The 14,854-nt window shown below is 41.8% G+C and overlaps 1 protein-coding gene across 4 annotated transcripts; it reads left to right on the top strand.

The window, feature by feature from the left end:
• Positions 1 to 1,700: 1,700 nt before the first annotated feature.
• Positions 1,701 to 13,826, top strand: LOC133379562 (probable serine/threonine-protein kinase DDB_G0291350). Of its 4 annotated transcripts, XM_061615090.1 has the most exons (5): positions 7,151 to 7,345; positions 10,453 to 10,597; positions 10,703 to 10,792; positions 12,350 to 12,507; positions 12,960 to 13,826. In XM_061615090.1, the coding sequence occupies exons 1-5, from the start codon at positions 7,289 to 7,291 to the stop codon at positions 13,413 to 13,415; spliced, it is 906 nt and encodes a 301-aa protein (XP_061471074.1). In that variant the 5' UTR covers positions 7,151 to 7,288; the 3' UTR covers positions 13,416 to 13,826. The 4 variants fall into 4 exon arrangements, 2 of the variants coding, with proteins under 2 accessions (XP_061471074.1, XP_061471076.1); XR_009761205.1 differs by lacking the exons at positions 7,151 to 7,345; positions 12,350 to 12,507 and adding an exon at positions 1,701 to 1,824 and having other exon boundaries at positions 12,960 to 13,816; XM_061615092.1 differs by lacking the exon at positions 12,350 to 12,507 and having other exon boundaries at positions 12,960 to 13,817.
• Positions 13,827 to 14,854: the final 1,028 nt, after the last annotated feature.

Here is a 14,854-nt window from a genome sequence, read left to right as displayed (position 1 = left end):
AATGACAGTCAAGAGCAAGCATGCTAAAACAATGCAATGAACTGATCAAAGAGTATAAGTGGGAGGTGAGTTCCTATACCCTTACATTAATATTTTCCCTCTATCCAGCACCAATGCAGCATACACTGTGTGTATATGTGTGTGCATATATATGCAGTCTTCTGCTGACTATAAAGACAAACTTCTCCTTCACTTAAGGCTAGGATAGAGTATTTATACACTTTCCTAGGAGCCAGGGCTACTGAATTCAATAGACTTACTTCTGAGTAAACATGTATAGAACTGCATTCTCAATGTACTAAATAACTTGAGTAAACCATTAAAAAAATCTAATTTCAATACAATTATAAATATTAGTGCCAAGTGTCCAAGTGTTTGCCAGTCATCCTAGCGTCTTTGCATTCATTTGCCAGATCACTAGCGCCTTACTGATTTGATAAGATTCTGATAGAATACTGCTTGTATACTTTCCCTTATATCTCCATAGAAGAGCTAGAGACCTACTCTCTCGCACTCACTCTTTTTTATTCTTATTACTGAAAAGTGGAAATAATCCGGGGAAGTACCCTAAAAAATCCTAAGCAAGTCTCTCTATGGCACTGCTCTGTGGTCTTTCTTGCAATGCCAAACCTTGGCTGTTAGGATGGGGTGGGCTCTACTGGTATTTGAAGTTCAGGTCCATTAAAGGTATCTTTCATGCATACACTCACTCCTCCTTCTCCAGTGCTACCCCAAGATTTGTGAGCCTAGGTGTTAATCCCATCTAAATGCTTCCTACCATAAATGGTGACATTGTCCAAAGCATCTTCTACCAATCCCTTGATGATCTGTTTGGAAGACTCCTTTATTTATGGAATGCAACTTATCACTTATCTTGTTATCTTCCACAGGAACTCTGGAATCATTTCCTTCACCCTTTTATTACTGAAAAAAGTGTGACATCTAATATTAGTGAATGGGGCATTTGCCTTAAAGTGTAGGAAGGGAACTGGTGGCCTGCCAGATGTTGCTGGACTCCAACTCCCATCAGCCCCACTCAGCATTGCCAATGGTCAAAGATGATAGGAGTTGTAGTTCAACACCATCTGGAGAGCCACAGTTCCCTTTCTGTGCCCTAAAGACAATCATTTCACATTTACTCAGGGGTACATCCATGTTTACTACCAAGTGTACACACACAACAAAGAACTTTAGCCCAAAATGGCTCCCTGAAGAGGGTACCTGGAGGATACACATGTTTGTATACACATTTGTCTCATTCACACTTTACTTTTCTAAACATATACTTCAAACATTTTTGGCGCACATCTAAAAATATAGATGTGAAGTGGTCTTGGGAGGCACATCGTCAGCAGTGTAGTGGCAAATTCAGAAGTTCAGGATCCCTTCATAACAGTCATAGCCATGCCCCCTTCTAAGATTATACAACCTTCTAAGATTATAGAATGATCTGGCCAGGTTTGAATACTGCTTTCTGCTTCTCTATCACTGTCACCATTTGGCTGTCCTTTCTCACTGTCAGAGATATTGCTTGAATTACTGAATTCAGTGTCTACATGTTTATCTGCTACTGCTACCAAACTGATTGATGATGTAGATGGGATGCTGTCATCAGGATTCACTGCCTCTTCTTCTGCAGTTACAAAATTCTCTCTCTCCACAATAGGAACTCCTTTCACTCTGATTGGCTCCAATCAGCAGGAAAGGACAAGGAAGCAATTTAGAAGACTCTTCTCAGTGACTAAGACACTCCCCTTTCATGCTGATTGGCTCATAGGATGAAGGAGGTGTAGGAACCCTGCTGGGACCTGGCTCCCCAAAAAGGTAAGGGGTCTAAGACCCCCTGAGATCATGGACGACTACACCCCTGTGACATTGTAGTGCCATCAATGGCAAAAATCTCTTTCACTTTCAGTGGGTGAGGACTGAATCATAGATGTGTTAAAAGACAATGACTAATCAAAGGCAGATGGTCTGTGTGTATAATCCTACTAGAATAGGAAATGCTGCATGGCAGCAGAATGGTGATTACGCTACAGAGAGGTCTGTATTTCATAATTGCTATTGATGCCTGGGTTAGAAGTAATGGCTTGTTTCATAAGTAAGTAAGTAAATAAAACACTGAAATTATTTGAAGAATAAATATGTGGCTTACCATCAATACAGTATCTATTCATATTAAATTTACCTCATGTGAGTGGATGAAAATAAGCAAGCAGCATTTTCTAGCATCTTTTCCCCAACCCAGTAAACTGCAGAGTAAAGCTCTATATACGTTCTGCAGTGAGGAGTTTTTATTTAAAATGAAGCAATATTCTCCTGGAAGAGACAGAGTCTATCGGGAAAATCATTGGCCTGTAGAAATGGTGGCAGGTATACAAAAGAGCTCAGAAAGGTGTATTGGATTTAGCAAGAGCAATGGGAGCTAATGATATTAAGTTGGCTGGTAAGCTATATGAACAGCTGTAACCTCACTGATGGAAATGAATGGGCCATCGATACGCTGTCCTCAGACAAATTCATAGGCAGAACAGTGTATGCTGTATTCTTGAGGGGGGGAAAACATGAATAAAGTAGCCCCAGTTTTGCCCTAATGAAAAACTGGATTCTGAAGGTTTGTTTTTATACATTTATTTTGCATAATTCATTTCGTTTGAATAAAGGGGAGGGACAAGAGGCTATATCATACTGAAACCCAGAATGTAATAATATAAACTGCTTCTCTAGCTTTCACTAAGTGTTGCTTACTCGGTTTCAATCCTATATTATATTTACCACAGTCATGAGGATTAGAAATATGGTTTTTTAAAAATGAAAACTAAGATTCTCAACTGATTACATTCTGCACTCACTCGATTCTATGCTTTTGCAAACTAGCAGAGTACACACAGACTTGTGCATAGGCTAGCTGCCTGTTGAAGACCAAGGGCATAAAGGAAAAAGTAAATAAATGCCACAAACTGTGTTTTGCATGTTTTTGTTTTAATATATTTTAAAGTCTGTTTTTATGATGTTTTAGAGTGTTTTTGTGTGCCTCCCTGGGCTCCTACTGGGAGGAAGAGAGGGATATAAATAAATAAATAAATAAATAAATAAATAAATAAGAAAGAAAGAAAGAAAGAAAGAAAGAAAGAAAGAAAGAAAGAAAGAAAGATCACAACCTGGGCTGTTGCAACTACACAGGCCAGCTGATGTGGCACTTAGGTATACATAGATGCCTCCATCTATGTATATTGCATTTGGGGGTATTAAAACTCTGTATGTGTGATAGCTGAATAATTATAACACATGGCCTACATATGATGGGCACAAACCAGAAAAAAAAGTTGTAAGATTTTATTAAAAGCACTTCCTCATTTGATTTACTGACTCATTCATTTCAACTAGACGTCACTGTGACCACCTTTTGCTGGATTGCACTAGAATGATTAGTGTGTGTGTGTGTGTGTGTGTGTGTGTGTGTGTGTGTGTGTGTGTGTGTGTGTGTGTGTGTGTGTGTGTGTCATCCTGTTCTTTGGGTTCAGGGTGAATACTATTCTGATCACAAAATATTTGCTAGCTCTATGCAGCATGGGTATGGGGAGCGCTTAAAGGCTGTACTCCCCTTAGGAGAGATTTCAAGTACTTAACTCAAATGTTCATCATTCATTTTTTAAAAAGAAAAAACTCTGATCTTTATACTTATAGAGATGTAAAGATAAAATATGTAGGTTTTGTTCTACCCAGTTGTACAGTATGAAGTAAACCTGCATCCCTGTTCCAGAGTTCTGACCAATGAGTGGGAAGATGCTGAGATGCACCTGGCACTCCCCCCCCCTTTAAAATGTAATACTATTTTAATTAAACCAGTGGTTCCCAAACTTTTTTCCCCCATGGACCACTTGAAAATTGCTGATGGCTTGGTGGATCACTAAATGATTTTTCTGTCCATTGTAGCCATTCTAATGTGCTGTGCTGGATGCTGTATGATTTTTAAGTGTATCTTTATTGCTTCTTCTATTTCTTAAACATTGTATTTTATAGTATTGCAGTTTGCATTCCATACAATGCAAACTGTACTACAATAAAATCTAAGAAATAAAAAAAAGCAATGGCAACACAATTAACAATCAATGTGAATATTTAATGCAGACATGCTGTGGACCATCTGAATGAAGCTTGCGGACCACTTGTGATCCATAGACCACAGTTTGGGAACCCCTGATTTAAACCATTTATGACTTTAAGGCTGCAGCCCTATATACTGTTACCTGGGTGTAAGCCCTATTAAACTGAATGCACTCAGCTCCTGACTAGCCACACACAGGGTCACATTGTAAAGAACATTTATTAAAAGATATTATATACCTCTCACTTAGGCTTTTGCAGTTCCCCAACAAGTAACAGTGCCCACTGGTGCACCCTCCCGTTTCAGAATGTTGGGCAAGGAGAAGATAGATTGCCTGGGATTCATGTGAATTTAAACAGAACTTACAAACCATGTGTAGTGTTGATAGGAAATTAGTGGTAGCCTTAAGGATTTTCCTTAATACAGCATGTCACATCTTTAAGAGTCTTTTAACTCTGTTGCCATACTGTGCTCCATATCAGCCCTTACCGAAACCGTCCTTTTGTCACAACTTTTCTACACATCCCTCCATTCACATACTTTATGAAAGGTTCCTAAGGAGGAGCTTTTTGCTACAGCAGGTGTGGTTTTTGTCTCGAGCTTGAGAAGGCCCAGTTTTGTTTTGTTTTTTCTTGGTTAAAAAAAAAACAAACCCTCAAAGAAAAGGGAACTAATTGTGGAGATACATCTGAATCAAATCTTCTTCAGCCCTTCAGGCAGTAGCATGCTGATCTTGCTAAATTCTTAAAGGGGTGGGGGCTTGCTGTAGGTTACCCATTGGTAAGATATACTCTATGCATGCTCAAAAGCACAGTCACATTATTTGTTGGCTTCGTAAGAGACCTATTATTTTTATTCAGTCTCTTTAGTAGCTCTTTAGTAGATGAGACTAAGCTTTGACTCAAATTAAATTCTTCAAATTTTGGGGGGAAAAAGAATCAAACTAAAAACCAAACACCCCCCCCCACAACTTGTTCCCCTGACATTAACTCCAGAACATCTTAAATCTAGTCCATCACCCTGATATTTTTTTGATGCTTCCCTGGAGTTTCAGGATAAGGCAGCAGGACTTTTAACTCTTGAGATTACTACAGCCCGGATTTGAAGACATCCGCTTTTTTTTAAAGAAAAGGTCTGCTTCCCATAATCCACAAAATTCATTTAGTCCAACATCCTGTGGTCAATATAGAGGCAGATGACTCTGGAAACTTCCAAGAAAGACACAATGATGAAAATAGGCAACCCATAGCCTACCCTTGTTTGTTCCCAGCCACTGATAGCCACAGTTAGACTGCCTCTGGACATGGTGGTTCCATTTAGCTACCATACCTATCCTCCACAAATTTGTCTAATCTTTTATGAAAGCCATCTAGGCTAACAGCCCTCACACCATCTTGTGGCAGTGAATTCCTCAAGTTAATTGGAGGCTATATGAAGAAACTGCCCATCCACCCAGGGTCCTAGCAGCAATGGTGGCTTTTTTGTAACCCCGTTTTGGCAGTCCCATAGCCTTTTTCTTCAATTAAAAAAAGAATCAAGGGCATACATTTTTAGTCATCTTCAACCCTGTGAAATGATCCCAGGATTTGTACATTCTAAGATTATAAAGAACCCAACTCTCTCTCTCTCTCTCTCTCTCTCTCTCTCTCTCTCTCTCTCTCTCTCTCTCTCTCTCTCTCTCTCACACACACACACACACACACACACACACACACACACACACAGAGTATTTTGAGAAATATTTACATTTCTGCTACTGGAGGCTGATTTTTAACACATTAACAGAGGTAGACTAATTATTTAAACCTATATTTGTTTCTGTTTTCGTTCCTCTGCTGAAACTAGTTCGGCAGTCATGTTTAAAGCACACGATCTACTGCTTTTTCGTGGACATCTCGCTGAGAACTTTCCATAGGACATTGCAAAGAGGGCATGATAACCACCTTACTCGTTTCTCCATCCACCGATCCACCCTCCCCTTCCAAACCCTGTCTTTATACACGGATGAATTCGTCGTAGAATCCAATTCATCTCACTTCCCTAACCCCTTTAGCAAAACTTGGGCCAACTGGAAGAGGCGGAAAAAAAATCCCTTTTAAAGAAAGAAGATCGTTGGTTTTTAATGAAGCACTGCTTTCTCGCAGGGCTTTGAGTTCCTTTCCTTTTGCATTTGTTGTTAAGTTTACGTCCTAGAACTTTGCCAGCGAACTGATAAGCATTTGAGGAGGAGGGATGATGACTCTGAAATGCATTAATAGAACTCCGGGCGTTGCGCCTTACTTATATGGATATACATTCTTATCTAAGCAGTAAGCGTTTACGAAGGTGTCGTTTGTGTGTGGACAGACCTTTCGGGAGCTTGCGTAGGGAACAGATGCTAGGACAACAGAAATGAAGATAGGGAACATCGAACAAAGATTCTGTACACGCAGAATAATTTTCTAGCTGCAGTTTCTGCCTGCAGAGCTAAATAAGTTTATCAGTATTTCGCACCAAGTCATTGTGGTCAACCGTGTGTGTGTGTGTGTGTGTGTGTGTGTGTGTGTGTGTGTGTGTGAACATACTGGGCACAATCTAACACAGAATTAAGCTTGCTGGAAAGCATTGCTTTCTATGGGGTTAAGCGCGTTTAATTCTAACCCTTCCGAGTGAATTTTGTTGGCAAGGGTAGAGAGGTTACTGCCCCAATACTAAACTTGGAAGTAAGTCCCCCTGATATAGTGTAAAAAGGACCTTACTTTTGATGTAAATGCGTGTTCCAGGTCGTAGTGGATGCCCATCATTCAAAAGGATCGGATGATCCAAGTATTGAGAAGCAGGCTCCATGGAAAAGAAAACAATTGGATTGGAGACATTTGTACTTGGCAGTAGGGGCCTAGACGTGCGTTCCATTGGAATCCACGGGAGGTTGGTTTCCAAGCCCATGTAGGAAAAGATCCAGGGCTGTCCCCGCTGAATTTAGCTGTGACTGTGGGGAGGGAGGCGCGGACGGTTTAAGGCAGAACAAGGGAATGCAACGGCTATCTAACGTGACTGACTCATTCGAAGTCTGCGGGGTTACTGGTCCGGGCCTGAAATTCAGATCCTCCTGAATCGATTCAGGAAAGCCCATCCTAAGCACGTTTTTATCGCGAAAAAGTTTCACTGGGTTCAGTGGGACTTGCTTCCAAACGGTTTCGAATGAAATTGCATCTGGGTCAAGACCGTGTCCTTCAAGACGCGAAAAAAACAAATTATGTGAGTATTATAAAGGAGACCTTTGGATACTCCAATTATCTATTGCTACCAGCCCAGCTTCGTGCTATTTTTGAACTTTGGCTTTCTGGGATAACCCTTTGGTTTCTCTCCATCGCATAAACTGCACGGTAGAAAGAAAGAAAAAAAGCTGTCGATGTCTAGGACATTTGCATGGTATCATCAATCCCAAACGGTTATTTTACAGGCAAATATGGACATAGATGTTCGCGCCCCCTCACGCCTGCACACCCAAATCTTAGGGAATTGACTTTTGGGTGTCTCGTTTGTTTGTTTATTTATTATTTAGCTATTTCTGTTCATTCCTTTCAAGAGAATGCTCTAGGCTGGGCTACTTGGCAAGCGAGTCACGTTATGCAAATCTAGGCTTGATGATTCTGCAGTATCCCATATATATATTGCCATCACCATTGCTTGTATATTTAACGATTTTTAAGGGGGTAGTTTTAACAGCATTTAGGGTGCAAGGGTAGGGCGCGCCGGGGGTAAGCAAATAATGCAATATCTCCCCCCCCCAAAAAAAGAAAGAAGAAATTAATCCCAATTTCTTTGAAATTTAACATGACGCGATTTAGCAGAGCCCCTTCCATATTCGCCTCGCAGACCCCCCCTCCCAATCCAGTTTAGCAACAAAGAAAGGTCGGGTGGGAAAGGGGGGTGCTGGGGTGGGTAGCTGGGATAAGACCAGGTTCCCCCCCTTCTTCTAAGCCTCTCTTCTCCTTTTGTCTGAAGATCCCTCCGTGCGCGGGCTCTCTGTGTGTCATATACACGCACATATTAAATGCAAATATTATACATTATTATATGTGCCTGTTGTGCAATACCCACGCGCCCATACACAAGGATCTTTTGTATATAATCCATTAGATCCCTGAGATCAGATTTCTGCTCATCTAAAAGCAAATCGGGGTTGCTGGATTTTTTTTATAAAAAAAAAGGTTTAATTATAAACGATTTTGCACTAGAGAAGATGAGAGAGAGAGAGAGAGAGAGGAAGGGAGAGAGAGGGAGAGGGAGAAACATTTGGAATAGTCACACTTGTCAAGTGAGACCATCTTTTAGCTCTCAGAAGCAGCAAATCCATGTGAACTCTGGGTGAACCAAGATTGAAGCAATAAATCATCGCTACAAAAGCCGGCTGCTGCATACGAGTTCCAGACCCTTACCTTTAACGCTTTCGCGGGCGAAGACGGAAAAGCAGAGCTACAAAAGTTCACATATCTGTGCGCAGCCTAAACAAGGAGGGGGGGAGCTTTGCATCTGGGGGGGGGGCTAGGCGGATTTTGGGGGGAGGGGTGGGTTGTTGTTTAAGGGTAGGGGTTGTATTGGTTTAATAGTAGCAGATTATGCTCCTTGAGTGGTGGTTCGAAGCGGCGGGGTAAGAGGGAGGGGTTGGTGTTTGGAAGGGAGACGGGGACGTAATCGAACGTCATTCAACAAAGACAAGGGACAAGAAAGAATCGGCTGGGGGAGGGGGAGGGGGAGGGGGAGGGGGAGAGAGAAGAAGACCGATTAAGGGAAAGGAAACTGGACAGAAAACGTGAATCCTGGGGAGGGAGAGGGGGCTTGCACAATATTATTATTATTATTATTATTATTATTATTATTATTATTATTATTATTATTATTATTATTAATAATAATAATAATAATAATAATAATAATAATAATAATAATAATAATAATAATAATAATAATAATAATAATAATAATAATAATAAAGGGAATGCATGAAGGAGATAACTTGGTGCGGTGTGCTTCATCAGTGGGCCCATTCATTCTGAGTCGGTTGGCACAGGGCATCAAGGCTGACATCCTCTGCGCTGGGAGCAAGCCCGGCTGAACCAGTGGGACTTACTCCCGAGTAAGCCTGCTTACTTTGCACGGTGCCCCTAGAACCTTTCGTGGCGGGTGGGGTGGGGTGAGGGGTGAGGTGATTCTAGGTCAGGAAGAGAGCCAGCCAGCCAGCCAGCCAGTCTACCTGCCTGCCTGCCTGCCTGCCTTCATCGCGCGGCAGCTCACAAATACTTCCTGATATAATATAGGCAATGGTATGATTCTCTTCTCCTCACCACCACCAAACATACACACCTTTCTTTTTTCATTCCAAAAATTATGGTGCGGAAAAGTAAGTGTGTATGTTTGTGTAACCATGTCTCCTTGGTTTGAAATTAACACGCAGCGAGAAGGCTGGACGGGGTGGAATGAAAAGTTCCACACACGTGCACACACACGAATATACATCTATAGTTGACTAATCTATTATGACAAACAATATGATGGATATAGTTTATGTTAATCGCCATGCCCTTTCCTCTAAAATTTAACTGTAAGTTAATGGACACCGGAAACTAGAATTCTACATGGCTTGCTAATGGGTTTAGGTATTAGCAAGTTCTAACGATGCATACAAATGCACTTGTCTCTGTAGGCTGTCTTAAGATTTATGGCTCTTTTGCCTTCTGTAGCTGTAAACAAGGGGGGAGAGAGAGAGAGACAGAGAGAAAGGAGAAAGAAATCCCAGACCCCTGCGCTATTGAGTACCTCCAAGGAGCCGTTTCTTTCCCTTTCTCCCCTTATTTAAAGAAATACCCCAGGTTGTGGGAGGGAGTTTTGACTCCGTCTGCAACTTTCCCTCCTCTAAAATGCTCGTCTGTTGGGCTTCATTATGGTCTTACGTGCACTTTTGCCCACGCGTCCATCAAGGGGACCACCACTGGAAGCCCACTTAGAAAGTCCGAATAGTCCTAATAAAAGAATCTGAGGCAAAGGAGTTTCGACTCCTACGCGGTGGCGATGAAGAATGAGGGTGGAGGAAGGTTCTTCAGGGAGGGGCGGTGCGGGAAAGCGGGCGTTAGAGAGGAAAGTTTCGAGGAGCGGGGGAGAGAAAGAGATTCCCTCCTCCCTTTAACACACATAACAACTGCTGCTATCATAACGGCAACAATGATCACACGCTGAGGCGGCAAAGTCTCTTAACAAAGGGACAGTGGAGCCTTGCATCCCATGGGGAGTGGGGGTAGGAGTGGGGGTGGGGAGTTAAGAATTTAACTTTGTATGATTTTGTCCCCCCACCCCTACTTATCTAGATTCACTTCTGCTGTACACCTTCTGCCCAGGACCCGAAAGTAGGAAGGTTAAGAGAGCTCTTGGCTGGGCAAGGAAGAGGAGTGCGCCGTGTGTGTGTGTGTGCATCCAAAGGAAGAAAACATGTTCGGGTGTCTCGGTGGAAAGGTAAAACTCCATAGGGAGAATGCAGAATCCGGGAGACATAGTTCGGGTGTTTTACGAGCTTTTCTGGTCTGAACGAGCTTCTGTTTCGCGGCTGTGTCTTTTCAGAGTTGCAAGGAGGATGTTCGAGCTTCGTTCGATCCGTAGGACAGCGGAGCAACACAAGGACTCAAAGAAGGAAAGTGATTGCCTCAATAGGTATATTGTTCTGGGGAAACGTTATTCTTATTTTGGGGGGGGCGGCTAAAAGAAATAAATTCGTGAAGAACTGTACGTGCGTGTTTGTTTGGAGGCGGATGGGAACCGCCTGCGAAGGCTTTCTCAGTATTTATTTGAGTTTGCCATTTAAAATCTAGCAAACGGGCTCGGCATGTGGGGACCCGAGTGAGCCGGGTTCAAACGCTCTCTGGCAAGTGGAATCCAAAGTTCCCACGTTAACTCATCGGCCTGCTCCCTTTTGCAGAGTGTGTTCGTCTTCCGCACCCATCCCTGGCAAAATCCACTTAGCGAGGCCTCTAATGCATGTTTCAGCGAGGAGAGGGAAAAAACCCAATAAAATCCTTTTCACCAATGTGCACTTTCGGTCAATTGTAACTTGAATTTAAAACATCGTCCAGTTGCTGTTTACATTGAGCGTTTTTGTTATTGGCTCTCCTACCCCTTCCCGGTTTCAAATGAATTTACGGGGATTTTTGGCAGAGTTGTGAGGGGTAAGAGGCATTTGATCAAGCGATTAGCATCAACCCGATCGCTCGGGAGCACCAAGGATCTTAATCTTGGATCTGATCTTTAGTACGTCCAAAGCACCCTGGGTTGTCTTCCCACAGGGCTGTTGTTTCGTTATCATAATCACTTTTGTTATTGTTGGTAGGAAACGGAATTAGATATTTTTATTTTTAAAAAAAAATACTCTTTTTTTAAAAAAAAAAAGGCGGGGGGCGTAATTTCATTTCGGAGAAGTTCGTTAGCCTGACGGTTGGCTTGCCAGAGTTTTGTCTTTGTCACTGAACTTCTGGCAGAGCGTTGCAGGAGTGCATGATGAATCCCAAAGAAAGAAAAGAACGAACGTTCCTTTTTCTTGGAAGAAAGGCCCACTAAGTTCAACGGAGCTTCCTCTGACTCTCAAGTGAATGACTACCGGCCGCCTTGGTTTTATTTTTGCTGTGCTTTGCTTTTGCTTCTATACTTCGTTCTTCTTCAAAAGTAGCTAGCTACTTCTATTTTTGTGCTGGGTTTTAAACTCGGGACCTTGGGAACTCAGCCTGCTGGATTTCAAATCATGGCCACATTAATTTCTATTTGGAGTATTTTTGTAGGACCAGGGTAAGCAGGCCCTCCTTTCCTCCTGTAAATGTTTGGTGGAGGTGGTTAGGGTGCGGATTTTTTTGATTTTTTATTGCTTTTTGGTTGAAATGAAAGCTTTACAAAATTGAAACGCACTATTGGCTAATTTCGGGGCGGAGGCACCCAGCACCTGCTGATTGCAGGAATGCTGGACTGGAGGGCCCTTGCTCTGATCCAGAAAGGTACTTCTGACTCTCTTCAGCATAAATCGTGCGAGCAAAAGTGTCCTTTCTGGACGTCCTCGAAGAGGGGTGTTCTGACTTCAACCCCCCCCCCCGAATCCTCATCGCCCACCGATGTGCTTTAAACGGAACAAGCAAGAATGCATATTCAGGATCATTTAACGCAGATTAGAGATGCCTTAAACCGGGAAGTGATCCGGACCCTGAATTCTCTGTTTGTAATTCGCAGACATCTCGGTGGACCATGGGGTTTCCAAGAAAAATGAAATAAATCATGCAAGAATGAAAATCCCCCTACCTAAAACAGGCCGCGCTGTTTCAGGATATTCAGAAAGTACATTTGTGTTTATAGATCTACAGCGCGATCCTGTACTTGCTTACTCTGAAGTAAGTCCTACTGCATTCATGCAACTTGCTCCCGGGAAAGTGCACAGGATTGGAGGTGTTAAAAAAAACAAACTCCCCACAACAGAGCAACCCCCCCTTCAAAAAAACAAAACCCTTGCACTAAAAATAAAAGTGGGAAAAGGGATTCGGTTGGTGATTCCAGTCACTTGAAAAGAGCCCGCATTGCTTGGAACGCTCGCTTTGAGATTCATAAAATATTTAAAACTCCAAGTCAACCTTTTTCCTATTTATTGCCGTGTATAATTCAACATTATCGCGTATTAATAAGCCAATAATGATAATCTCTATAGGAAAAGCATGCTAGCTGGGCCGCTTTTATGGCTGCCCTTATCCTTTCTAATGACCTTTGGCTCAGCAGAGTAATAACTCATTACGGAATGAGCAATTGTCTGGAGTGCCTTAAATACCGCACAATCTTTCTCCCCCTCTAGCTCCGGACACTTGCAAGAAGAGGTACTGTGCATGACAGAATTGTCTTCCCTGGCTTGAAACAGCTTGGAGGGAAAGGAGGAAGAAGAGCCAGGAAGAAAGTCTTCTACAGTTCCTCCTGCAGCTGTACCATAGAGAAGCTGGAGGGTTTCTTGGTTATAAGGTCCTGTTCACCTGGTTTTTCTGGTCGTATTATGCTTCCCCGACTCTTTAGAAAACAGCTCTCAAGCAGCAGCACCGATAATAATAATAATAATAATAATAATAATAATAATAATAATAATAATAATAACAACAACAACAACAACAATAACAATAATAATAATATTACAGTGGCCTATGATCCTTATTACGTCTACCCTCAGAACACTATTGTGAAGGAAGTCACTATTCTGCACACACAGACTCACCTTCCTATTGAACAAAATCTATATAATAGGGCTGGCCTATGTGTCTAGAATAGTGACTCCCTTCACAATGGTGTTCTGAAGATAAATGTGAAAAGGATCGTAGGCCCCAGTGGTGTCATTTGAACCCAAGCTCATCCAGAGGCTGAGTCTGCCAAGGTAACTAAGCAGATGGAAGGGGAGATGACGTGTGTTGCAAAATTATAGGATGTACCACATTGCCCTCCCTCATTTGTGTGTGTTTCTGTGTGTAAAACTGAGCATTTTTTAATTAAATGAAATTATTCAATCACTTTGTAAGATATGCAAAACTGAAATGTACATTTCTATTTTTTATTCCTTGTTGAAAGATGTAACCAGAATAGTAATGAATGAGATGATCATGTCCCTTACACTGCTTTCTCTTGTGTCTTTGAAATTGTTTCCAATTAATTGTTTCCAAATATGTTAAAGGCAACTTAAAAAGCAACACAGCCATAGCTGTATTTTTCTCCCTTTCAGGATTGCAGATCTCATTTTTATGTGTATACACCCACACGTGAGACATGAGCTCAGGCCTCATATATTTGCCTTAAATGCTTTGAATGAGGACATGGTTTTCCTAGGGAAATCAAAGTGATTTGCTTAGATGAGGCCATGACATTTCTTTGAAAACATGTATTTCATATAGAAATGGTAAAGAAAAGAAAACAGCACCCCAAAACAACTACTACCCATTCACTATTTATGGCCAGATAATTTTAAAGGTCATTAAATACAAGTCACCTGTATTTATACAAATTGTTTTGTGAAGGAAAATTCTAAGTGCTTTTTAACATTTGATAAGCATGGAAACCCGACTTGTTTATAAACTTATGCCATTCTGTGTAACTCAGATGAAAGCAAACTGGAAAAGGGAAGGGTCAGCATATGGCTAGGTGAATACTTCCTCCCTGTTAGCTTGAGCATCAGTGTTCCCCTAACTTGGTGACGAAAGGATGGGGGCTGAAAGACCCTGTTAAAATGTGGATGTATGGAAGCTTAAGTTGCAAGCAATCACAATGTGTGAGGCTGTAGAACATATTTACTGCTTACAAGGTGCAGGTGCTAGAGTAGGAACCCAAACATGCAATTCCCATGCTGTTCTGGTGCATGAGTGAATTTGTAAGAGCCTTTTTTGATATACACATAAATTGCCAGATTATAAAGAGTGGGACAAGGGAGGTGGAGGATCTTTTTCAGTGAACCTTGGAGTTTTGATTCCCACACCCAAGGAAATTTGCCTCTGTGCCATTCCCATGTTTTCATGCAGTGGTGTTAGTCCCAGAGAATGACACAGTGAATAGAAGATCACTGCACCAAATCCACTTGGTAAAACTGACTTTAAGCTTTCAAGCATCACACTATAAAATTCTTCTTTGGGACAGAAATGGGAGTCAGAAAGCAGAGTGAAAATGAGGTCTCAAATCCAATTTTAGACAGTTTGAGGCTCCACAGTACTTTTTATTTAT

Source organism: Rhineura floridana, chromosome 3, assembly GCF_030035675.1.
Source record: "Rhineura floridana isolate rRhiFlo1 chromosome 3, rRhiFlo1.hap2, whole genome shotgun sequence".
NCBI classification, from domain to species: Eukaryota; Metazoa; Chordata; class Lepidosauria; order Squamata; family Rhineuridae; genus Rhineura; species Rhineura floridana.
The sequence above is the reverse complement of the archived record's forward strand: the minus strand, read 5'-3'. Positions and strand labels throughout refer to the sequence as shown.

Bases quoted from the DNA above. Each gene is read 5' to 3' on its own strand.
- LOC133379562 (XM_061615090.1), top strand. From the start codon at position 7,289: ATGAAATTGCATCTGGGTCAAGACCGTGTCCTTCAAGACGCGAAAAAA. The intron at 10,793-12,349 runs GTATATTGTTCT...TGTAATTCGCAG, and splicing joins GAAAGTGATTGCCTCAATAG to ACATCTCGGTGGACCATGGG. The intron at 12,508-12,959 runs GTAAGTCCTACT...CTCCCCCTCTAG, and splicing joins CTGTACTTGCTTACTCTGAA to CTCCGGACACTTGCAAGAAG.